Source organism: Cyclopterus lumpus, chromosome 21 (genome assembly GCF_009769545.1).
Source record: "Cyclopterus lumpus isolate fCycLum1 chromosome 21, fCycLum1.pri, whole genome shotgun sequence".
Taxonomy (NCBI): Eukaryota; Metazoa; Chordata; class Actinopteri; order Perciformes; family Cyclopteridae; genus Cyclopterus; species Cyclopterus lumpus.
This window is the reverse complement of record NC_046986.1, coordinates 11,094,601-11,121,408: the sequence shown is the minus strand read 5'-3', so window position 1 is coordinate 11,121,408 and position 26,808 is coordinate 11,094,601. Positions and strand designations below refer to the sequence as shown.

Here is a 26,808-nt window from a genome sequence, read left to right as displayed (position 1 = left end):
AGAAATAGTTTAACACCCGTTCCTTCCTTTGTTACTGACTTTATAACCCCGCCTGTTGTAGTTTAATTATAGTCCAATTCTAGTTTGTTACTGTTACGCAACCGGAAACATGTCGGCGTAAATGCTATTTTCATCACATTTCAACATGTTATTTGCTTCATACTTGCTACATCACTGAAAATGATATGTCCCAACTCTACCCGTTTTCTTTTGCTGTTTAAAGGATGTGGACGAAGAAATTGAGGCAGAATACAACATCTTGAGGTCCCTGTCCAACCACCCTAATGTGGTGAAGTTTTTTGGCATGTTCTACAAGTCAGACAACTTATCAGGTGGACAACTTTGGCTGGTCCTTGAGGTGAGCTTTTCTTAACCATTTAGGATCACAACCCCGGGCCATCTATTTAACAATATTTGAAAATGAATTACAAAAAAAAGCCAATTTCTTTCTATTTTGATATCAAAAGCAAGACCTCTATGTGGTAAATGGCAGGAAAGGAGACTGCTAGACAATGTATGAGGATGTAAATGATCGAAATATTTAAAAAAATCAGCTTGACATTTTTGAGGAAGAAACTGCTTCTCCACCCAATGTAGACATTCCTGTATTTGTTTACAAGTCCACAGGGTATATTTGTAAGCTTTACTGCATTTTTGTGACTGATCCCAAAACTATTAAACTATTTATCAAATGGGCCACCGTTTGTCACAGCAACCCACCTCCATGAATGTTGATGCTATCATGCTGCCATGTGATTCCGCATTGCTTCCTCTGACTTGTGTGTGTGTGTGGGCTCTTTCGTTCTCTCTCTCCATGAATCCTAATCTAGAGTGTTGAGTGATGGACGAGTAACCAGAGTTTCTCTGTCTCCCTCCCAGCTGTGCAACGGCGGCTCTGTCACAGAGCTCATCAAAGGCCTGCTGATGCGAGGCCAGAGTCTGCAGGAGCCTGTTATCGCATACATCTTATGCAGCGCGCTCTTGGTAAGACGGCCCGCTGCAAAGTGTGCCAGTCGGTAATGAATGTGTCTCACCCTGAACAGCTGCGGGACTTCGTTTACATACTCTGTTCTGCATAACCTTTTAGATACGTCACATTCAAATTTCTACTAATGACGGAAATAATGGGGTAGTGATTCATGCTGAGCATCTTGTGTTTTCTGTCATCTGACTTAAAAGGGTCTTCAGCATTTGCACAACAACCGAATTATCCATCGTGACGTCAAAGGCAACAACATTCTCCTGACGACTGAGGGAGGAGTCAAACTGGTTGACTTTGGTAATGGTCTTTTGAAAGGAGGCAATTTAGACAATTCAGGGTCTGCTGGAAAGAGAAAAATGTCTGAAAAATGTCTCTCAGCTTTAAGTGCATTGTCAGATAAATGAAGCATGTTTGGTGTTTGACTGATCCATGAGAATGGTCAGCAGCACACGCCTGCAACGTTTGTGCTTTAGTCCCTTGCTCACCGTAACGTCTTTTTATTTCATGGACCGTAGCCCTAACCCGAGGCTATTATTGCTCATTTAAATTGCATTATTTGATCCTTTGCATATTAAAAGAAAGCTGTTATGGTAAATGACTTTGAGTCACCCCTAGGCATGTTTATGTCCTCTGTGTCATGGAGATGAAGTGGACTCATGCTGATAAAAATCTGTTCTACATAATTTGAAATGATTATAGCCCATTATTATTACTGCTTGGCAGGCTGCCACACTAAATGATATGCCAGGATTTATTGATTCAGTCAAACATTTAGTCATTAATTGTATTTTATGCTTAGCAAATTCACACAAATCTTGATTGTTATAAGAAGTGGTATTATTTTCATTTTTGTATTTTTTGTAGGTGTTTCGGCTCAACTGACCAGTGCACGATTGCGGAGGAACACATCAGTCGGGACTCCGTTTTGGATGGCTCCTGAGGTCAGAGTCTACGCTTCAGTTAACACACACATGTTTTAATTCCTAATTGAACATTTTAAATGTGCAAAATCTCTTCTACGTGCCACTAAGAGAGAGGTAGAAAGGCTAGGTTATTTCTGTGTCATTGTGTATTCCCCTCCATGGGTGCAGCGCTTGAGGTTGCCTCAAGGTTAATAGCTGGGAGTCTCTGGCCCCTCGGCTTACTCTTTAGCAGAAATGAGGTGCAGTGATTGGGCTGCTAGGGAGGGACCTCAGGGGCAATTAGAATAAACTCAGCTGTAAAATGTAGTGTCAGTTATAATTATTGACTGTGGAAAAGAGACGCTCATACCACTGGCAACTGAACTGACCTACCTTTTTTATTCTTTAAATAGTCCATAAATATAGACATTTGTAACTCTGCCAGGTTTTAGGCAGTAAGATAGTGTCATAATAAGGAAGTTATATTCAGCTTTATGATCCGTTTGAACATTATTTTCTTTAAATTATTACTCAATATCTCTAAGGTGATATTGATAGTGCTTTATTTCAAGAATTTGAGGGGAAACAGCATTTTATGACTTATTAACAGTTTGAATGAGTTGTTCAGATGGTCACAGTCGTGTTGTATTGCCAGGTCATAGCCTGTGAACAGCAGTACGACTACTCCTACGATGCCCGCTGTGATGTGTGGTCGCTCGGCATCACAGCCATCGAGCTGGCAGATGGTGACCCCCCGCTGGCTGAGATGCATCCAGTCAAAGCCCTCTTCAAGATCCCACGGTGAGTCCACTAGAGGGCGCTCCTACCACACAACAGGAGGCTGCACACACAAGGACACTCAAAGACGCCTTTCTATTATGACAGGAGGACAATGGCAAACTGAATTTGACAGTAGAGGTGATGAAAAGAATACGTGACTCTCTTGACAATTGAAAAGGAAGAGTTAAGCTGCGTATTTTTGGTTTGAGCCATGTTTCTTGTTGCCATTGTCTTATCTAAAAGGAAGCATCTGCTGAATAATCAGCGTTTAAAATCTTCATCATCAACAAAATGTAGTAGTGTTTGGCCTTAAAATTAATGCAGTGATTCAATCTGTAAAAATATTCACTGCTGGAGACAGTGTGTGTCTGATGATCATTTGAGAGCTTAGTGGCTACACGCGGTTGACCTTTTGTTATCAGCACAATCGCGCAATTATCTCTCAGTTAGGTAGAGATATGCCCTTCTGATTGCAATTTGCATTGGTGATTAGCTCCATTCACATTGAGATGAGGCTGTCACCTCCTCCCCGTCACAATGTTATCTCCTCCCTGCCAAGCCAGAAGAGGAACATGGATGGTGTGTGTGTGGCAGGAATTATGGAGCTAATGCAGCATTTCATCAGCACCAATTTTAACCAGAATCTAAGATAATTACAAGAGTAAGGGCGGCTCGTAAAAAAAAATGAATGCTGCTAATTCAGAGTTAGGCGTTTCTCAGATATTCACCTTATAACGCTTCAACGTTTTCGGTAGAGGAGATGTAGCTTAGGGGTTTAGGGGTTGTATGTTAAGGAAAAGAGCTACTTGGAACGGGATAAGTGGTTTCTGTCAAATAGTAAATACGTTTCCTTATCAAATAGCAGCCATAATCAGAGGCGGCATATGCATTTCCAATGTCAATGTCCAATCCTATTTCAATACTGCAGATCTCGTAGAATCTTTGGCTCTGGGGATAACTAGGATGTTAATAGAATTGGACGTATATCTTGAACTGACGTTCCTCCGTCTCTGTTCCAATCAAAATATATATTTTTCCCCTTTGGTATGAATTGGGACCTTTTAAAGGCTTGGTGGTTGGGGTATAAATCACAGCGAATGTGTTGAACCATGAAATGATTCTGTTAACATGTCATTTATCTCAAATATATTTTCCCATCATTGCTGCTCGGCAGACAAAATCACAAGGAAACGTGGTGTAAATTATGACTCCTATATGAATTACTTTCTAAATAGGGAAATGTGTTTCACCTTTAGGCTTTTAGCGGCGGCGAGAGTGATTCATGAGGAAATCAGAGAGATTCATCTTCACAGGTTTTGATCATTGCAAAGCTTTTTTTTCTCTATTTAATACGTCATAAACTCTTATCAATGGAGCCTTTTCTAAAGTATTGTCCTTGGATAGTACATGTTTTATGAAACCATACAAGCACCTAAACATGCAATAAGCATTTTCATCATTTTTTATGGTTGCACACAGTAATGTGTTTCCAGACATTAAAGGGTTCACTGTCATGTAGTTAATCTTGCATGTATCATCCACCTTATCTTTCCTCCTCTCTGAAACACGTCTAGATAGTAAACAAGAGTCAAAGAAATATATAAGATATCAAATTAAGAGGATATTCCAACAAGACAAATTCCCCCTAGTGTGATTCACGTTATACATCTTTTATACATTCAAGTACTACTTCTCCATGATGCTGTTTGTTAATCCTTCTTTTCTTTCCTTGTCTGATAAACAAAAACAGTGACAGCTTTCACTAGACAGGTGTTCTTGTCAAGCTAAATATGTCCAGATGAGGACCAAATAAACACTCAGTGTAATCACCACTTTGACTCCAGGGGCCAGCAGCAGATAGCCATTATGTCACAAGGAAACCTGCACAGGTGGAAATGCACATATCCCAGCAGGCTATAAATGACACGAGGAGCTATGATATCTGTCAGATGGGACACTGATGAGCGCCATGAATTAGGGTCACCTTGGTGCGTCGTCTGTTTGTGCTCCAGAATGATCTGATATTTGATGAGCTGTGACATACGGCTCATCCGTGCATATGTTTACATCTCAGGTAGATCATTATTACACATTTGTTGTGGTTTCAGTTGTTTTAATTGAAGTTGAATCCAAGGCTTTTGTGAACTTGTCCTTTTGTTATGATTAAAAGTAATTGAGTGTGTTACAGTGCATATGACAGACATGTGATGTCCATGGTGACCATGGACGAAGGTAACGGAGCATAGCAGAGGGTAAAGTTGTAAAATCATCAACTGCAAAATTAATTACGGACAGATACTCGAGACAAAGGTGGTCTGTGATATTTAATGTACAGGATGGTTAATTGCTTAAGCAGGTTGTCTCTTTGCGGTGCATGCCTCGAGTGTCCATGTTAAGTCCAAACCAAGGTGGGTGTAACATGTGTTGTAAAGGTCAATTGGCAACGACGTCCAAGGTTGTGTTTATTCGGCCAGATCCCTGTAGATATTAGCCACATATTTAATAGTACATGTAGCTGTCTGAGTGGAGACCGGAACGAACGAGATAGACGACGGTAGTAAATGATGGTCTGTCGGAGGCAACAAAGGGTAATCAAACGATGAGACTGAAGGAGAGAAACCACACCAGTGTGCTGGTAAGAGACAGCTCTCATGGAAAAAGCCTGAGTTCCAATCTGTGCAGCTGGACAGACGCACGTGAGGAAGACCAGTACGGCTTCTTGGGTTTCTGACACAAATCAGGTCTGGGGTGAACTAAAGACACGTCTTGCCTGTGTGTGGAATGATATGTTAAATTCATGCATTACTGAACTAAGTAGATATTTGATAACTGCATTTTAGTGTTGGAGTGCTAATCAGCACTAAACTCAAACTACAGCTGAGGCTGATGCTGTAATCAGTAGCAGTTATTTTAGTCATAAACCAAAGTATTGAACAAATTAGAATAATTGTTATAAGATTGTATAATGTTTTCGGGTTTTCCCTCCGTCCATTCTCATGAATGCAACATCTCAGGAAGGCCAGGAGAGAATTTCTTCAAATTTGGCCCAAACATCTACATGAACTTAAAGATGAACTAATTATTATAATTTGGTGGTCAAGCTCACTGTGACCTCTCAGGCCCGTTCCAATCCATATGCTCATTTTGACAGTTCCACACAAATATCTGATTCAAATAAAGTGAAGACATTTTGGAGGGCCATTCGTTGAGATATTCAGGACCAGAGACTATTACGGTTGTGGATCGACCAACTGACAATGCCAACCCTAGAGCCATGCCACTAGCGAGGTTAATAATTGCAGATTAATGTGCATTTGCTTTGCATGTATTTTTTGGATCCTTTCTGAGAGCCTTTGGCACAAAAATTCCATCAACAACAATGAAACAATTCTCGATGATTACGATTGAAAACTCGTCGTCTTTTGAGTGTCACACAACGCCAGAAGTAATGCTGATGTGGAAACTGTGGGTTTCTCTCATATTGCTTGATGTGATTGTGAAAAAAGACACTGTTTAAGAGCTTTAATATTCTACATTTCCATTCTATGTTTCCAAGTGGACATAACCATACCTTAATGTCACAGTGTTCCCATTATCAGACCCTGATGCAGTCTTGACCCCTAAGAGAGATCATTGACTGGTTGGATGGTTTTCCAATCATGACTAAAGGCTCTGACATCTCTGTTTTTGCTGATATTATTTTACGGCTCTGCGTGGTGTCCAGGACTGCAGCATGTGGCGATGTGGCCACCGAAGACATGATAAATGTAGCAGTAGCTCTGCGTGATCATGCATATATGCGCAAAGAGGTGCTGGTGCTCCGACTGCAGTGATGGATGAGATGAAATTTTAAGCAGGTGGTCCATTCGCTGAATAAGTCTTTATTTTCAGTATTCATTCTCTGTTCAGTCTGAAAAAATGCCTTTGGGTTTCTGCTTTCACACTAATTCTTTCTTTTTGCTGAAAACAGGCCAACAACCAAAGAAATACATGCATATTTTACCAGTTATTATGAAACTTGAGTGCTGTTTTGCATAACCAAGAAGGTTATGCAAGGTCACTTTAAGATAGATTTAGAATATATTGCTCAACATTGCTGCCTTGTTTTGGTAATTCAAATCACCTTCATGTTGTCTGGCATCGTGGACTTTGGAGATCTGGAAAATAAAGAGATTTCTTTTTCTTTTTTTTGAATCTTAATACTGTTTCAAAACCTTTACTGGGTTTGTTTCATGTGAGCTGCATGGGCAGATGTAAGTGAGCACTGACAATATTGAATAAAGCGTCACAGTTCATATGGGAAATGGGGGAATTATACATTCTGCATATGAAATATTCAAATATTACATTGGCCTGATTTTTGTCTTCCTTCGTGGCTTAGTTACAGCCGTCAACTGCGGTTGACACCTCTGTGATTTTGCCTCAATCCACTCTGAGTAGCGTCTGACAGGACAAGCTCTGCCTGGACCTAGATTTGAATAAGCCATTTGTGTTTACAATATGAGCCAGCACTCTCACAAATACAGAAAGAAATAAATGCCTGAATTTGCTAAGCACAATGAGCACACTTGACAGTGTTATCAGCAGTCTACTGCTATATTGACTTTCTAATGTATAAGCAGGATGGTACAACATCAAGGCGAGAACGTGTCTTCAGGCTCATATTAGAGGTTGCATTGAAGCAGTCAGTTACTGGCTTTGATCTGCACTTTGGAAAGGATTGCCTGATTTCCTTATCAAAGACTCGACTAACTTAGTGCTGTGGAAAATGACAGATTTTGTACCCCAACATCCTCACCTCTCTTCCAAAAAAAAAAAGGAGAAAAAAAGATGTTAAGTATGTTGTCATTTAACGTGTAGCTGCATCTACCTCCGGTTTGCGTGTGATAAACAAAATTCATGCATTTTTTTTCTTCTTCTTCTTTTCCTTTTCACGCCTGCGATTTCACTTCCTACCTGTCTGTCAGCTCTGTGAAACAACACGTGTGAACTAATTAGTCCGGTTAATAAATGTCTCGACCAGGTCTGTCACTGTTTGCCTGACAGTGACAAAAGGCTCAGCCTCCAGCTGTCTGACTCGCAGCTCCCTGTGAAGATGACTGTACTCAGGCCGGTCCAGCCTTGGCTCCGCATACAGACCTGCCTCCTGTCATCTTGCACACTTGAAAAGTGTTAGCCTCATTATAGATGGCCTCCGTAAATGCTGCTGACAGAGGTATAACTAGCTCCCATAACTTTTGACTCCCAAAGGCAGATGCTTGCTGCCAGACAGTGGAGGAGCTGTTATCATTTGTCACTTTTTCTGTGGCTGCCACAGACCTGGACCCCGACCAGCTTGTCCTCGGACCAAAAACTCTGTCTGACGGTCACACTCTGCCTGCCAGCGATCATTTGTCAGCTAACTCAGGAGACTAACTCAAAGTCTTTCATTTTCAGAGATGATCATGATGACATTTAAATGTTCAGTTTTTCAAATATTAAGTTGACTTTTTTGTGTATGTGTGATTTGTTTCAGAAACCCTTCCCCTACATTACGAAATCCAGAGCAGTGGTGCAGAAGTTTTTGCCATTTCATCGGCCAGTAAGTGTCCTCTTACTTTAACCTGTTGACTTTTGTCCTCAGTTATTAACAAAAATAATGAGGCTGTTTCAGATTTCTTTAAGAATAATGATATATCGGTAGATATTTATTTATTCATTACACATAAATATTGTTATATTTAGATAAGATTCCTTTAAATTCAGTTAATTCAGACTTTGTTTGGTTTGGTTAATAAATACGGATATGGATGTGCAGAGATGGTTTAGGGCTCGGGTAGGCGGAGAGTTCTGCATTTGTATTTACAGCATAGTTTACAATCTTTCTACAAACTGAATGTTCAAGCAGTTCATTTAAGTTGATTGTTGTGCATCCACCTGTGAATGTAAATTGACTAAAAGGATATTTTATATTCTTAAACGAAAGAAATTGACATTTTGAACTGTATATGTCAGTGGGAAAGGAATAATTGTCAGTAATAACCATGCACCTCATATAAAGGTATATTCAATATGAAATAAGACAGGTTAACATCAAATGTACATGAAAGCAGCCTGTAAATAATTTAGAATATCCATTTATTGTTAAATCGGTTGGCAAGACATTCAAATCTGTGACTGAAAGTAATGTTGAACAACTACTGTTGATGCTTTATATAATACTTAAGATGATACACATTCATTTCACTGAGCTGCTACTACTAAAAATAGCATAAGCCAATTAAAAAAAGAAATGTTTATGTAGCATTTGTCCAGAAAAACGTATTTTTAAATCAGGAACAACTGAACATTAGCTTTAAAACATTGTCAGCAGGTAGGAAGGTGCATGTAAACATGGAGGGAATTGAAATTGATATTTTATAGCCAGATTATTATTATTTATATCAACCCTCTTGTTCTTCTGTTCGTGGACTTTCATTTGTGTAAATCTGCCACAGAGGAACAAACTAATTCACCTGAGTTATCGGTTCTAGCTGAGGCCCAGATAACTTATCATTTCCTCCTCAGTGCAAAGCTAATAATGTCAGGGATGGCTGGTAAATGGTTGCTCAAAATATACAACCTTAATATCCAGCGCACAGAGCAGAGGCGTGTGACCTATAATGAGAAAATAAAATAAAATGTGTGTGGGCATGGTTTCTAGCTAACATTTATGTTGGAGGTTTGCATTGAAATGCATCAACTGTAAAAAAGAAAAAAAGTAATTGAAAAAAACAAACCATCTGCCTTGAAGGCCTGTTTTTTTTTTTTATGTGTTACTTGTGTATTGACTGGCCAGGACACAATGCAGGCATGAACCTGTCAACACACATTGTAGTGATATTAGTTATTTGTAGTTTAATAATGGATTTTAACAAGAATATAATTGCAATGGTTTTCATTTTTGGATTGCAACTCTGTAATCTGTGGTAATGGATTGTGTGATATCATATCAGAAATAATCTCCCCGCACAAAGCCCATCAGAGCTCAATGTGGGGGGGCTGGACAATGTTATCAACCTTTGCAGGCTGTTTGTGAAGCCTCCCCCCCACCCCCTCCCCACCCCTGTGTGTGTTGTGTGTGTTGTGTGCGTTGTGTGTGTGTGTGTGTGTGTGTGTGTGTGTGTGTGTGTGTGTGTGTGTGAGAGAGAGAAACTGAGGTGGTGGGGGGGGGGGTTCGACCATAATAAATCCATCACCAGCATCTGTCTCTGGCTTGTGCAGCCAGAGAGCTGACTTCTGTGACAAAGTGTTCTGCCGTTCAGCATCCCGGCAGCACAGCGCTGCTAATAGCAGCCACCTCTGCTTAATGTCCTGACGCTAATGAATTCATGGCATTAACTTCCAGAGCTGAACAAACTGATAAAAGAAACAGAATTCCAGTCTAGATTAGGTAGCAGGAATTAGATTGGTGTTTTTCTCCTATCTCGTCACTGCCTGCAATAGTTGGTGCTGTAGTGCTCACACACACGCACACACACACACACACACACACACACACACACACACACACACACACACACACACACACACACACACACAGAGTCTTTAGCTGAACAAGTAATTGAACAGTACAAATGTGAATTGTTGATGATGCATCGTTGAGTACAGGTGGGGTATTTTAATGTGTATATATATATTAAATTGTCAAAAAGGTAAGCCAATGTTCCCCTGGGTGTGCGGTGCTTATCAGTCAATAGTTTGCAACCATTTGACTCGGCAGCTAACTGGCCGTGGGCCAGTATCACAAAGTAACATCCCCCATTGGCAAACACTGCACATCACAGATAGGACTCACTGCTGTGCCACAGCAAGGCTTGTTTGGACTCAGGGGCCATGGTGATAGTGACTATGTGGTACTCGGACAGATTAGTGACCCCAGACATAAAAACACAAGGAGCTCTCTGCTGGGTGTGAGGGTCTGTCTGAACTGATCTCAACAAACCAGCTTTTCTACAATGTGCAGGTGATCGCACAGTTTATCCTCAGCAGTTTAATTCCCTCTGATTGTTGTCGATGTCTGTCTGAACGTGCTCAAAGCCGCCTCTATTGTTGTGATTGTAAGGTGTCTGATAAAAGATTTTGAAGCACGTCCATCTGTGACCCACCTCCTGGAGCATCCCTTCATCAAGCAGGCCCACGGCAAGGACATGGCACTACGGCAGCAGTTAGCTGCTCTCATCCAGGAGCAGCAAGAACTTGGCTGCATAACCAGGACCAAGTAAGTCCCTTAATTTTACATTAAAAAAATATTTCAGAAGAAATAATACACTGCTGTGACAAAGCTGGTGGCTTCATTTGTGTGCTGTCAATAAGAGATTTTGTTGCAGCAGATGTGCACCGACTAAGTGGAGATATACTTTCTGTCCAGTAGGGGGCAGGGTCTCATCTTCTTACACCCAGAATTGAGGATGAGCCCCAGTAATGGACATTACAGTGTGTGATTAAAGAGAAGTTAGGGGAGTGTGACTAATTCAGAGGGAGTGATTGTGCTGACTAACCTTAGATTAATAAACGCCATTTAGGCCAGTCGATGTTGCGACCGTCTGATGGGAAGTCCTTAGCACAAAACACTTCCGTGGGATTAAACCAATCATGGAGTAAATATACATTTCAAGATTAATTTACTTCAGAGAATAAGTGACATTTCAACTCTACTGCCTTCTTTTTGCTTGGTTTTTGAATGACACAATAAGAGATACTTTCTTTATCGAGTTCCTCGATAAATAGATATATAGACATATAGATATGAAGAGATGGGGCATGATTTCATGAGCTTTTATCCAAAAATGTGTGATGATGAATAGTTCACCCAGACACCGTCATGGCAGCAAATGACAGAGCAGAAGTCTCCTGTTATTTACTGGAGAAAAACTGACTTTGGCTCTGCTTAATCTTCATTATAAAGGAGTTTGCTGAACCTACCCTTGACTGAGAGTCTTGATGTTGTGCCAGCTCTGTTTACTCCCGAGAGTGTGCAGAGTCGGTGCCTGAGCCTGATCCCGAATTCCTGTCCACAGTGAAAGTGGATAATGGGATTAGGGGCTTGTAGGGCGAGAACTGGGCTCGCCTAGTTGAGTCTCTCATGCCACAGATCAGCTCACAATGACTCCAGATAAGAATAAAGACATAGAGAACTTAAAAGTCGCTGCCGTAGGTGGAATAGTGTGATTTACTTCAAAGCAGGAGAGGTAGAGGCTAGAGGTCTCAAGTCCCTTCTCCAAAGGGACACGATGACGAGTCTTCACTTGAGAGGGACCACATATTGAGCATGAGACTTTATTTCTGTGCTGTTGAAGTTATTCAGAATACAAAGGCAGAGGAGTGGAAACTATTCCTAACCTGAAGCCAGAATGTTTTTATCCATGGTTTGATTGATTATTTATTATAATAGAATATGGATACTTCTAGTTTAAAAAATATATTTTATTGTTTTGAGGATTGAAAAGGAGAAAGTGTTTTCAATTTCTTAAGCTTTTATTCGAGGGCAAGGCTGGTGTTACTGAAGACGATCCCTTTTGTCAAATACTGTATGTAGTTATTGGTTGTGGATTTATTTCAACAAAGTAACTTCATTTTCTTAACAAACATTACAACAAAATTAGTAAACAGGGCATTTTTGTGGACTATTTCCAATTGAGGAATGTCGCCAAATAAAAACATGTATCAACACACAAACTACTTCCTACGTAGAGATTAGTCCCCTTAAATATTCACACCCCAGTAACTGCGAGGTGTAACTGTTGCATAGCTATGGTTATTGAGTCATATGTGCATATGCTTGCATATGTGACACTTAACAGAAAAGGCAGTTTATTAAAAACACAAATGCAAATAAAAAATTATTTCTCAAATTACAAAATGTTGTGCTAATGATGTTAGACTAAAACATTAAAGAGCTTTAGTTTGGTTAGCATGAGTAGATATTTAATTCTAAACTGCATTAATACTCGTAACTTTGAAACAAAATTCTGCATCTATACATGTTTGTATTAAAAAAAAAAGTAAGACTTACAATAAAGATTGTTAATTAATGTTAATGTATCACACAACCCCCTGAAATGGTTACATTTGTCACGTATGTGTCAGTTTGTGATGCTTCAGTGGCTTCCTGTTTACATAAACTCATTGAGAGATTTTATTGCCGATACAAATGTTTTCTAGCACCGATTGCACAAATAACTAAAGCCTATATTGGTGTAATGAGATTAAGTTAACAAGATAATATTAGTATTTTTAAACACAAACATACTGTTGCAGCTGTTGCAACCCAATCCAGTTCAGTTTTGACAGCTTGTGTTTGGAATTAACTTAAAGCAATATTTAAAGTAATGACACTAAGTGCAGTTGGGAGGCTCATTGGTGTGGTTTTGACAACAATGGTCTATGAAGGAATAACATACATCATACATTGTCTACACTGACAGTGCATGTTATTAGAATCAAATTAGTGTTGGTTTAAAGGTTTTCTTCGGATTTCAAGACAAGAATATCACCAACCATATATTTTAAGTTTCATAGAAATGTCTGATCCACTACACACTGGAGTATATAATGCATATGTACACACGCATATAGACACACAAAGCACTCGGCACTCACAGACACAGCTCTCTTTTGCTCTCTTTCACACACTCTCTGGTGTCCCCTGAGGTTTTCCACAGCCCCTTGGAGGCAGCTGGCTCTGTGCTGACCTCTGCCCACTGGGGCTCATTGGAGAGTGATAGGTCAAAACACAGATGAAGTGCAATCACAGCTTGTGATAATGGGAGATGTGTCCCCCGGGAGAGCTTTAAGGGCTTCAAACAAACCGTGGAAGTGACTGAGTCTTACATCCAGCCAGTCAACCTACTGTTTCTCCTTTGGTGGTCACGTTACAGCTTTCTGAGGCATTATCGTGTCCTTGGCTTCATACAGGCACGAGCGGATCAATACTCGTAAAACCCTCATAATAGAGAGCTGTCCCGATGATGATCTGGTAAACTTGGAGTTCTTAGATGAGGTAAGATGAAATATGTTTATCTCATTTTGCATTGATCGGTCCAAGGCATAATGTTCTTGATGCTATGTGTGTTTTCGTTTTATTTCATACAGGAGACAATAATCAGCCGTCTCCAGAAGAGATATGAAGAGCTGCAGGTGTACACTTATGTTGGTGACATCCTCATTGCTCTCAACCCTTTCCAGAATCTTAGCATCTACTCTCCCCAGGTTGGTTATGGACCAGTTACACAAATGTTCCCAGTGGTTTCTGAGTCTAAATGAAAGCAATGAAGGATTTCTCATGAGTCATGCCACTGGTCCTGCCCTAGTTGATCTATTATTATTATTATTATTATTATTATTATGTTTAAGGTTTTTTTTTTTTAACTGTAAATTAATCAGTGTTTATTATAATACCTGATAAAGATGAATAAATAACAGTACTGATCTGATGTTACACAAAAATATGCTAGCAGCATGTGTCTACAAACAGCAATGTCACACCATCACTTTGGTCCAGACTGAAGTATCTATTGGATAGATTATCATAACATTTTGTACAAACCTTCATGGTCTCCAGAGGATGAATTTCGTTGACCTTAGTGACCCCCTTCAGGAGAACAGTGGCAGGTCCTGAGTCTATTACCTCCAATGCAAGAAATGAACGTTAGCACAGATTATGACCGATTCTTTCACCTGCTAGTCACCAAAGTAAACATCAGACACATTTCACAGGCTACATATCTTCCAAACATTTTGACACAAAAGCTGCATGTTTCAGACTTTGTTTAGCAACCTTTCTCTGTCTTATGCTGTGTTCACACCAAAAGCGTTGCGAATGTTCATAACGCTTTTGGTGTGAACTCAGCATTATATGCAGAGATCTGGCATCTCACGTTTCCTAACACATTTTTGCAATGCTAAATAGGTCTAACGTTACTAAATGATAGCCCACTCTGCTGTTATCGACAGTGTTCACTAGAGGGTTGGAGGGGTGAGGTGAACACATCATGACCAAAGCGGTAGGAGACAGGAAGTGCATAGCATTTCAAACCACTGGTGAAATGTGGCATCTTTGTACATCCAGTATCTTTGTCATTGTCATTGTGAGCATGCTAGCATGCTGACATTAGCATTCAGCTACAGCCACGGAGTTGTGAGCATGGCTGTAGACTATGGCTGTTTAATGCAAATATTAAAAACAGGTGAACATTGTATTTGAATAATTATAACAATAAAACATTCTGGGATCTTTTAATAAACTTATTTTTTGTAGAAATATTTTTTTTAAATGAAAAAAATGTTGTGTATTTATGTGCTTTTTCTTAGTTTTCTAAACTGTACCATGGTGTGAAGCGGGCCGACAACCCTCCACACATCTTTGCTACGGCAGATGCAGCCTACCGAGGCATGGTGACGTTCTGCAAAGACCAGGTACTCATTTGATCAGTGAAGACTCGGATTGTAAAATGTATAAAATACAGATTACAATTATATTAAAACATTTTAAATATTCCTTTATTAATGTTTCCTTTTTGTTTTAGTGTATTATAATCAGTGGTGAGAGCGGTGCCGGGAAAACAGAGAGCGCTCATTTGATTGTCCAACATCTTACCTTCTTGGGAAAGGTAGAGTAGCAGTGTGGCCATCTTTTCTTGTATTTGTTTACTCTAAATAATAGTTGTATGAGAATTATAATTCAAAAACACATGTTGCTGCTCTTAGGCAAACAATAGGACGCTGCGTGAGAAGATCTTGCAGGTGAACCCCCTCGTAGAAGCCTTCGGAAACGCCTGCACAGCCATAAATGACAACTCGAGCCGCTTCGGCAAATACCTGGAGATGAAGTTCACACCCACTGGAGCGGTTATCGGGGCCAAGATATCCGAGTACCTGCTGGAGAAGTCGAGGGTCATCAAACAGGCTATGTATGGGCTGCTCAGGGTGGGCCTGACTTGAGATCTCTTTGTCACACTTCTAACTGCTCTGTTTGTTTCCTTTCAGGGGGGAGAAAAACTTCCACATATTCTATTACATATATGCTGGGCTTTACCACCAAGACAAGCTGAAGACTTACAGGCTGCCAAACAGAACACCTCCCAGGTTAGCACAGCAGTTTGACATGTTCACAATAATCCTGCCATCTTTCCCTTCTCATCATGTTGAAGCATCAATATTGATAGTCGATTGTGCATCTGCAGATATATTGACAGCCAGCACTGCAAAGTGATGCAAGACATTGTCTCCAGCAAACTGTACACGGAGCAGTTTGACGCAATTCAGGAGTGCTTCAGAAATATCGGCTTTACTGAAGAGGTACTTTTAATACTGTATCAAATATATAGTACTTGGTTGCAGATCAATGAAATGTTATCATGTTTGTCTTGTTCTTTTCTTTTTTTGTTTAGGAGGTAAACTCTGTTTACAGAATTCTCTCAGCCATTTTGAACACCGGCAATATTGAATTTGCTTCCATCACATCCCAACACCAGACTGATAAGAGTGAAGTGCCTAATTCTGAGTCCTTAGAGAACGGTGAGATACAATATATTATCCAATGTGTGAAGCGATTCTTTTTTAAATTCCTTTAGCCAAAGAAAGAGAAGTAAAATGCCACCCTTCTCTACAGATAAGACTTCAGTTAGGTTTTAGGAAAGAAACCCTTCTAAGAAATGTGATGTTTTTTATGTTGTTGTATGATTTATGTTTTGTGTTAATAGTTATTGTCTGACACACATTGTTTTCACTATGGCATTGGATGTCATATAAACCTTTGTGGACATGTTTATGTGCATTACACATAAACAACTACAATAAATCCATCACATCTTGTTACCCAGAAAACAGTGGTCAGTTCTCTGAGCAGTAAGTAAGTGGTTATAGTCAAAGCACAGAATCCATTTCAATTTACATTTAAAAAAAACGTGAAGTAGCTCAGACATCCACAATAAGAGATAGCTGGGACCTATTTTTATGCTAATGATAAAAGGCTGATGAGCTCTTGATTATCAACCTCTTGTATTTTCTCTCAGCTGCCTCTCTCCTCTGCATCGGCCCTGAGGAACTCCAGGAGGCGCTGACCTCTCAGTGTGTGGTCACCAGGGGCGAGACCATCATCCGCACCAACACCGTGGACAAAGCCGCCGACGTCCGAGACGCCATGTCCAAGGCCTTGTACGGACGCCTCTTCAGCTGGATAGTCAACCGCATCAACACCCTGCTGCAGCCTGACATGAATATCTGGTGCGTGTCTGCTGGCGATAAAGATCTGTGTGGACGTTTTTTTTTTGTAAATCTCTCCTCTTCAATAATCTTGAGCGATCGCGCAGAGTTTTTGCAACGCTCTGATGACCTTTATGGAAGTCTGTAGAGGTAGATGCAAACATGCAGAGGAGAATATCAATGGGCAGGCACAGGACACGCAAAAGGAGAGCAAAAACAGTTTTAATAAATTTTTGATACAGAGTTGCGTGCAGAGAAAATAATGTTCAGATGATTAAAAAGACTTCAGAGAGACTGCAAAGAGGCTTTTCATTGATCCAAAAGAATTCCTTCATAAATATGAGCATCTCCTGTCAAGGAGTCGTCTCTCAGAGATGTACAAATGCCAGAGCATTCCAGTCATCTTTGCCGTTTCCTTATTGCCATTAACAACCCTCGAGCCCAGGCTAAAGGTGACCTCTACATACAGCGGGTAATGACTGAGCAGCTTGAAGCACTGAATATGAAATGCAGGTTGTTAGTCTTCATTCTGTGCTGTACAAATAAGTATTGTTTGTGCCAATATTAAAGATGACTGGAGGTTAAATCAATAGAAACTGAAATTAAACAAATTTAAAAAGCTCTTATTTTTTGAGCGCCAACGTTTATGATTTCTCATCAGACTCCTGCGCCATCCAGACCAGTCTCAGATTATCATTAAAGTTTTATCAATCAATATGCCTGCTGGGGATTTGCTTGTTCCGTAACATAGAAGAATAAGTTTGTTTGTCCCATTTTCCTCCTTTGAAGTGCCGCAGAGAGCGGCATGAATGTGGGAATCCTGGACATCTTTGGATTTGAAAACTTCAAGAAGAATTCGTTTGAGCAATTGTGCATCAACATCGCAAACGAGCAGATTCAGTTTTACTTCAACCAGCACATATTTGCCCTCGAACAGGTAAGTTTGACATGCAGGGACGTTATTGACATAGTATGTCTGTGCATATCCAACATGCTTATGAATGTCATGTAATGCACTTGAAATTAATGCATCCTCACAACAATAACACTGTATATACATTCTTACCTTTAAAACACTTCCAGTCATTTTAATATTATTTCTGTTCATCACATCCAGAGATGCTCTCAACGTGAACATTTTGCTTTTAGCCAGGCTGTGATGTGCAAAGGAGTGTTTATACCGTTACGCACCACCAAATTACACTCTTAATTGATTTAATGAAGTTGTTTACCCTGAAGTGCTATACGTCTTTATTTTCCTTGATGGAAATGAATAGACATTAATCAAGAGCCATTTTGCTATAATGCCTTTTTAAGTCTGTTTTAACAAAAAAATAGTACTAACTGCCATATATTTATATTCATACAGCAACACATGTACCGAAGAAAACACAAGATCCAATACAAATAAGGTCATTTATTGAGGCAGGATTTTTCTCATGAAATGGCAAATGCTCCCAGCTCATTCATTTATTTTTCAAGCCCTCTCCAGGACCAGAACTGGAAGCGACAATCACCATTTACACATTAATTACAGCAGTGATCATTGAAAATAAGGTCTTTGAGTCCGTGGAAAAGTTCCTCTTCCAAAAACAAGTGCGAGCTTCCCCTGATGAAGGGCTGGTGCTCTGTGGAAAAGGGATTTTTATTTGGTGTCCTCAGTCTCGCTGTACGCAGAAACTGATTATTCTGAGTTAATGACTAAAACATGAAGACGGTTTAGATCCATTGGTTCCACTTTATTAGTAAAATATATATTTAAAGCAACTTTTTGATCCGAAATTAAATAGATGCAATAATATGATATGACTCTGGGTTATTTGCAAAGTGAAATAAATTATAAATAAGTAAGTGGCTCTATTTGTTAGTTCAGAGCTGCTCGGTTTTATGCATTCAGTAAAAGACTCTATTATGCTGTGAACTTCAGCAATAGACACACACACAGCCGGCTGCAGCTGTTTGGTTTTGTTGACTAGAAACTCCCCCACAAATGCACAAATCATATTTAGCCCAGATTGTTTAATTGGGTCATTTAGAGAAATCATCAACTAGATTGTTCTACATTCACTGGTTCTAATTAGATGGAATACCAGAGCGAGGGGGTGGATGCCAGCCTGGTGGAGTACGAGGACAACAGGCCCATCCTGGACATGTTCCTGCAGAAGCCCATGGGTCTGCTGTCCCTAATGGACGAGGAGAGCCGCTTCCCTCAGGCCACTGACCAGACCCTAGTGGGTAAGACTGGAGCTACTCCTTCGTCATGCGCAGACAACAAACAAACAACAATCCTTGAACATGAACATTCCTACCTGTGCTGCTTAAAGCATCTATTTTGTAACCTTTTTAACTTTTTTCTCCTTTCTCATTTGTTGCCAACAGATAAATTTGAGGACAATTTGCACTGCAAGTACTTCTGGATACCGAAACGTGTGGAGCTTTGTTTTGGGATTCAGCATTACGCAGGAAAGGTATCAAATGACATTGTTCATTGGCGAACAATATCATTAACAATAACAATAATTATATTACCGATATTGCCAGGGCCTATAATGAAAATGATGAAAAAACGATGAAAAATCGGAGAGAGAGTTAAAGGTCGTGTCTCATGTCCTGCTCGACAGGTCATGTACAACGTGAATGGGTTTTTGGAGAAGAACAGAGACACTCTTCCTGCCGACATCGTTGTAGTTCTGAGAACGTCGGAGAACAAACTTCTGCAGCAGCTGTTCACAAGCCCCTTAACTAAAACAGGTATGCTATAATACAGGCCTCCGTGAAACACACAACAATGTAGAACATCTCAGCCACTAACGGGCATTATTCTACCACTAAGCACAATGGAAATGGTAATGGAAACTTTTCTTTGAGACAAACTATTGTTAACAATGCAGGGTTCTGACAGTATTACTCTTTGCATTGTGCTGGTGTCTACTGCTTCCATAAATGTTCAGGTAAGTGGGTTTCTTAAAGATGCGGCTCCCAGGCATCTCCTCGTTCCCCTTCAATTCAAGCCTCCGTGTGCCGTGCTCGAATAAATCTGCAGTCTCCATTATCTCTTGAGAGGCTCAGCGCTTTGCACGGCGCTCTGTTTTTATTTTCACTAAGCTGTCCCTCTTGGTTTCCCACGTCTGAATGCTATCTACAGATTGTGGGTGCAGTGGGATATTTTTATGATAAGGTTTCCAAATACCCAGGGGATGAAGAAACAGTATTTAGAGAATACAAAAGCCACTCTTCCCACCTCTTTTCTGTTGGTAAAATGAAGGGAGAGTAATGTGCTCGTCATTAGCCGTGGCTGAGGCCTCCTGGTCACTTGACTTAGCGGAAATGCTAATAGATGTGTTAAATTATCAGATTCCCACTTCCTACTTTATTTCAGCTAAGCCACATTATGTGATTCACTTCCTTTTTAGGCACCTGTAAATGCCTGCTTTCAGTCCCAGTGGCATTAAAAGGAGCTTCAATTTACAAAAGGCACCTTAGCCGAGACTCCAGTAGAAATCTTTGTGATGTGTCTGTAAACTTCAATTGCAGGTTGTGCACAAGGGAGCCTTCAGCCACTTCCCTTCTGCAATTAACGGCTTCAGAGGAATACACCCTATAAAAACAAATTTAGTGCACACTTCATTTCAGTGCACAAAGGCAGTGAAATGGATACTTAGATGTGCTATAATGTTTACTGCTGCTAACACAGTGTCAGTTGGATCTAAAAGCTTCTTTATTTCCTCTTTGTTCTCCTGCACCTTCTCTGCCTTGTCATTCCGACCGGTGAATCAACTTCATGTGATGATTTGTCGCAGAAACAAACAGTTTTGGGCAGTTTGAGCCTTTGTATCCCAAAAAGCTCCAACGTAGCTCACAGTAATTATATTCTTTTTGCACGTTCACGTAAAGGCAGCGTGACTGCAATATGCTCGCAGTTATTTCTTTGGAGTTGGAGGTCCAATTTTCTTATTGCAGTTTGTGAAACTGCAGATCATCTCATTAGATAAAAGCTATGAAACGCTCTACTCCGGCTTATCATTCTGGAGAAGATGGAGCGCTGTTTAAAGTGAGATACAGTATAGCATGAGAAAATTATAAATCTATTCTTCAGGGTAAAATTTGTGGGGGGATTTAATTTGCATTTTACTTAACATTATAGATTCACTGTTAATCTGTGAAATTACCATTATCTGGGGGATCTGATGGAAATCTGTTTTACACCAGGGTGGTTTCCCACTCTAGGTCACCTCCTCACAGTGTCACCACTAGGGGACACCCTCGTAGATCTGCAGCCTGACAGTGATGAAAGTCAAATGATGGATCTGTGATGTCAAATGACACACTGACATGCAGAGAATGTCCATGTTTCTGCTGTCAAACATTGCAGTGATTCAGGAACAATTCCTCTAAACCACATCCTTTGTCTCTATGTTAAACAAGTTTAAACATTCCACATTTATGCAATATTGCAGTAGACCACTCATTCATTCCACACAGCAGATTGAGAAGGTGATGAGTATCGATGCAGTTCATGTTTGGAGAACAGTAGGGAACTAAGCGGGCCGCCGGAAAGTAAAAATCTTCCAGGCAGTGAATAGCAAGGCCACTTGAGCCCTGCAGAATGTGGGTCCTTGAGACTTGGACATATGGTGGTGTTTTGTCAGAGGAAATGGGATGTATTTGCATGGACAAATTCATCAGAGCCAGGGCCTTTCCCAGATCAGGGGGATCACAGTGTTTGAATTGGCTGAGCTCAGTAGGGCCCACTGGTGCCTGGGCAGCCTGCGGTCACAGTCTCTTTTTGTGTGTGTGTGTGTGTGTGTGTCCATGTGTATGTGTGTGGACTATGTGTGTGTGTGTAGCCACAGGGCGGCCTGGCACATCTGCACACACACACACACACACACACACACACACACACACACACACACACACACACACACACACACACACACACACACACACAGCACCTCAAGACTGCCGGTCCTTTGTCAGAGCACGATGAAAATGGAGGATGTGCAGAGTGATGTGTGTGTTGTGAAAAGTTCACAGACACTGGATTGGAATATGTCATCTATGCCAGGGTTTATAACCATTTATAATGTGTGCTATATGTAGAAAAGAAATACTGTTAATGTTTGAGCTGCACTTCACTCGTGCAATTTGTTGTCATGTTGAATTATTAGTATGCAGGCCAGCTGAGCATTTGAAATATTCATGTGATTCAACTTACAAGCTGTAGCTGCTGATGTATTTTACTAAGTCTGATTTGCATGGAGCATCAAATATTTCACACCTGGAATGTAGTAGTTCTCCTAATTTAAGATGAATTCATATGGTGACTTAATTTGACATATTTCCAGCTGCTTTGTAAAAAAATGTAACAGGCAGAAATATGCTCTTTGAAATGTTTTGAATTTATACTTTATTTTAATAGTTAATCTGTGTGCAGACAACCATGACTTAAAGCTGTCTCATTAAGGAGGAAAGCTGGATATTGTGAATGTATGTGACTTTAATATTTGCTTGCAGAGGTAGATTTACTAAAATACTGTACTTTAGAGGTGCTTGTTTTTTAGTTGTAGTTAAATGATTTGAGTCGTGAAATCAGATTTGCCTTGATCTGCTACTATAAATGTAGTAATGCGTCAGTAATAATAATAATTTAACATGACATAACACTGACATTTTGCTGCTAATACAAAATATTTCACATGCAGTATTTTTATATTGTTGTATTTCTACTTTTACTTCAGTTAAATAATTTGGCTGAATTTTATTTTACAATAACGGTTGTCCTCAATCTCAGGTCTCACAATTCTTGCTCATATTTTACAACGTTAACACTGGGTGAGTTAACAAAACAAGCGCCACAATATTCTCCTGTGAGACATCGGGGTTAAAAGTTCAAGTCCATCCTATCTACTGAACAATTGGCATCGACTTTTACATCTTCACGTGAAGCCACAGTTGCAGTTCTGCCGTCCTCTGCATCTCCGTCTGTCTCTCTTCATGTCAGGAGATCCTCCTGTGTAGGAATGACAGGCCTCTCCCAGCGATATGACACATTTGGCCCTTTGTTCTCTCCCAGTGGAAGCCTTTTTCATCCCAGTGGGCAGACACCACAGGCTTTCTTTCACTAGACTTCCACACACTCTCGCTACCAAAAGAGGAAACTCAGTCGTACTTTTGTTCGATTTCTCCCCTAATCGTGGAATTGGAGAATGTTTTGAGTCAGCAGTGTGTTTTTTTGACGGCCCCGCACATCGATAGCGAGGAGCCAGTTTTCTTAAATCACATGGTACAACATCCTTTGATAAATGCAACACTGTGTTGTGTCACTAAAAGCCAATTACACCATGCTTTTTATGATTGATCTGCTCTGACAGTAGTGGATGGCATTTAAATCAACAGCCCCCGGAGCCATCTCTAGGCATAAACGGTGGTGGTTATGGAGGGTGGGGAGGGTGGCGGGGGTTATGGGTGCTTTAATCTCATTTGCTTGGGTGCTGAGTTGAGTTTCTAGATCACATGTTTTCAAAAAGAGAGCGGGAGAGCGGCGGAGATATCTAGCAAGCCTCTGCTCACTCAGCTCAGTACGGCTGCTCTCTCTTACAACTTTGATTGTCCCCCGTGTCGACAGCTCGATCCACAGCTTCTGAAGTACAAGACGCACACTGGCACTCATAAAAGCGTGCATGGAGGTGTCATATTGAACGCGGGATTGCTTTTTAATCCCAAGCACATTGACTATTCTTGTCAATAGAACCCCAATACAACTGCCAGCTTGAGTTTTTTTTTTTTTTTTTTTTTTTTTTTCTACAGGATTCTTGCTGGGCTTAATTTTCAAAGTGAACGCACAGATGCCAAGGGAGGCTTTTTTTCTTTTTGCCCCCACCCCCCGCACCCCCCACCTCAACACACACACACACACACACACACACACACACACACACTGCTCTGCCTCACTTTGTGTTTGTCCTGGAAGTGCGTGCCAAGAGCAATGTGCGTGAAGTAGAAACGATCAGTGGGTCGCTCCTACACCGCCTGTTTCTCAAGACTGAATGACCTGATGGGAAATATTCCCCTCACCTGCTCCTCTTGTAATTATTAAGCTTTTATATAGAACTCTTTTTCTCTGTGCTTTTATCTTCATCATATATCTATTTAAAACTGCCTCAAGCTGGAACTTAAAACATAGGCGACCTTCTTTTTTTTTTTACTGAATCCACTGTCAAAGTATAAATCTTCCCTTTTCTTGCTCGTCTCTGTGTTTGAATAATTATAATCCACATCATTAGACAAGTTCCCCGCTGTATCTAAATTAGAAGGTCTTCTTTCAGGCTGGACATCACAGGTGTTCCCTTGGTTTCATGTCTCAGGAGACAGAAATCTTTGAGGATGCTGACTATTAACCCATGCTCTAATCATCTAGTCAGGAGGGGGTATGAAACCCGCCAGAAGAATGAATTAATACAACCCGCCAAGGAATACATGAAGAAAGCAGCGAGTGTCCATTTGCAAGGCTTAGGTACAACTGTCATAGTTTCTCTCATCGCGGCGCAGCCCCTTCATCTCCCCTTGATGGTGTCATGGAAGTGAGAGGCGTGAAAGCACAGCGACACTCCGTGAGCTCGTTCCACTCGCAGCCGCTAATTCATCATGACAAATGTGCTCAGATGATCTGGCCCAGCAGCACTAATGGGGAGAGGAGAGAGCGCACTTCATTTGCACAAGACCCACTCCAATTAATCCATCCAGCTTTACTCTGGGCTAATTGGAGCGGGGCCCTGCCTGCCTGTGTGCTGGTAATATACCCGACACAGTTTAACAGCTCCTGTTCTCAAAGATCATACTTTTTGGTGTTTTTTGTTGTTGTTTTTCTTGATTGTGCCGAAGGGGCGTTTTGAGGATGTAAAATCTGTCCCTGTGATCCTAAACGCAAGGCCTTCTCACAAACATGTGTTCATAATGAGCAATTAACTGCTTATATTTTCATCATAATTTACACTTTCCTTTCTTCTATTTTTAGGTTGAGATTCCGAACCTGTGGATACTCTTTGAGCACATTATTAACGGACATGAAAGTGCATATTTTAATGTGACAGAATATCTTGTATTTAGTTTGTTTACCCAACGCAAAATGTATTAATGGCAGAATAAATAAATGAATAGATAAATAAATAAAAATTAGCAGATATCTGTCAAATGCTAAAAGCGGTATCATCTCTAGCTTAAAAGACTGTTTGAGTCCCTTTGAAGTTCTCTCACATCATATGTTTTGGCCTGTTTTGACTACAGCTCTCTGTGTGTGTGTGTGTGTGTGTGTGTGTGTGTGTGTGTGTGTGTGTGTGTGTGTGTGTGTGTGTGTGTGTGTGTGTGTGTGTGTTTGTGTGTGTTTGTGTGTGTGTGTGTGTGCGCCTGTGTGCTCGGCCCATGAGACACTACATTGCTTTGGATCCCTTTAAAACCTTTGGCACAAGAATGGCGTTCTTTGTCTAAAGTTAGAAGTGGTCTGGTTGTTAATTAATCCTTCATAAATTGATTTTGATCTCTTCAGGGCTTGATTGATGCTTCTAATACACACTTGATATTCCAGTCATCTGAGAAAGGCAGGCGCTGATCCGGTGTTTAAGTTTTTGGCTCGTTGTCAGACCATGTCCTCAACAACTGACGTGAGTCTTGAAATTATATAGCAGAAGCCGACTACACATTTGCATTTTGGGAGTTCGTCGATGTGCGGTAGAAAATCTAGAACAATTGTTGGCCTGTCACTTCAGCTTTATCTTAAAAAACTTACAAAGGTTTTCCTCCTTGCCATACACGGCTGCTTGGGTAATGCTGCCTCCTGTGTCTGCAGACGTATTTTTCTAAAGGTGTGTGTGGCACATCTGTGCAGCTATTGTTTATTCATGGAGTAAACCCTTTGAAATGTGTTAAGATACTTCCCACTCATTATAAAAATCCTGCCACCCATGGATTAGGACTTTGATGTCACCAATCCTGCTTCAAAGGCTTCTTTCACTGCTATTAATCACAGTTTAGCCTCTGAAGATATAGCCAGAGAAAACATTTGGACATCTTGTGCAGAAACTTTGAAATGTTCAGACTGTCTTGCATATGCGATGTTCATATCCTTTCCTCTGTGTGTGGGGCTGTTGGACTGCTTTGCACGCAGCTGCACTCCTGAGTGTATCGACTTAGCTCAGATTTAGGCTCCTTCTGAACTGTCTTTTATATATTGTGCTGCAGTATGACCATTAATGTTAACATAGTAGTGCAGCTGTTTATCTTTGTTTTCCTTTCTAACTTTTTTCCATGTTTGATAGTTCATAATAATAATAACCAATTCCCTGTGTTTCACACGACTGTTCCGACTTTTTCTGAGCTTTAAATCAGACCTGACGTGACGACTCATGAATGTTTTTTATGGGTGGGTTTTGAACAGGAAATCTGGCAACTTCCAGAGCGCGGGTCACTGCTGCCTCCAGGTCTCTGCCAGCGCAGCTCGGGTCAGGACGCACCAAGGTGAGCTCCTGTGGCACAAATCATCAGATCCGAGAACATCATGTTTTTTTATTTGTTGCTCACAGGCACCGCGCCATAAGAAACCCAGTAAAAACTTGTGCTGTGAAGCATGGCCATATTAATTGACTACCCTGTTATGTTTGCTGTCTTGCTTGTGGTGATGCGGCATCACCATCTGGCATTTGTTTTCTACGGCATGGAAGTAGTTTTCAAACTCATCGGCTATTGTTGTTTTGTTGTTAATGGGCACTAAAGTAACTGTAGGTCTTCTCAAATCATCCGGAATAACTGCATCAACAGTTTCATGAGTCTAATATTCCACAGTAACTTTATGTCGCAACACTAAGGCTTTACTAAGAAGCACAATGAAAATGTTTGCTCCCAATATTGTTTATTAATCGTGTTCTT

At 40.6% G+C, this 26,808-nt stretch overlaps 1 protein-coding gene across 2 annotated transcripts in view; it reads left to right on the top strand.

The window, feature by feature from the left end:
• The first annotated feature begins 208 nt into the window (after positions 1-208).
• myo3b (myosin IIIB) overlaps positions 209-26,808 on the top strand; it is a 55,189-nt gene continuing 28,589 nt past the window's right edge. The window contains exons 1-21 of one of the 2 annotated variants that reach the window (XM_034561438.1): positions 209-358; positions 880-984; positions 1,180-1,279; positions 1,847-1,923; positions 2,540-2,685; positions 8,180-8,245; positions 10,748-10,903; positions 13,600-13,684; positions 13,777-13,893; positions 14,995-15,099; positions 15,210-15,293; positions 15,391-15,593; positions 15,670-15,768; positions 15,867-15,981; positions 16,074-16,200; positions 16,698-16,908; positions 17,677-17,824; positions 18,969-19,122; positions 19,267-19,355; positions 19,509-19,638; positions 26,321-26,400. In XM_034561438.1, the coding sequence (XP_034417329.1) occupies positions 305-358; positions 880-984; positions 1,180-1,279; positions 1,847-1,923; positions 2,540-2,685; positions 8,180-8,245; positions 10,748-10,903; positions 13,600-13,684; positions 13,777-13,893; positions 14,995-15,099; positions 15,210-15,293; positions 15,391-15,593; positions 15,670-15,768; positions 15,867-15,981; positions 16,074-16,200; positions 16,698-16,908; positions 17,677-17,824; positions 18,969-19,122; positions 19,267-19,355; positions 19,509-19,638; positions 26,321-26,400 (2,451 nt within the window). In that variant the 5' untranslated portion in view covers positions 209-304. The remainder of the gene's footprint in view (positions 359-879; positions 985-1,179; positions 1,280-1,846; positions 1,924-2,539; positions 2,686-8,179; positions 8,246-10,747; positions 10,904-13,599; positions 13,685-13,776; positions 13,894-14,994; positions 15,100-15,209; positions 15,294-15,390; positions 15,594-15,669; positions 15,769-15,866; positions 15,982-16,073; positions 16,201-16,697; positions 16,909-17,676; positions 17,825-18,968; positions 19,123-19,266; positions 19,356-19,508; positions 19,639-26,320; positions 26,401-26,808) is intronic. The other variant, XM_034561439.1, reaches the window with a different exon arrangement.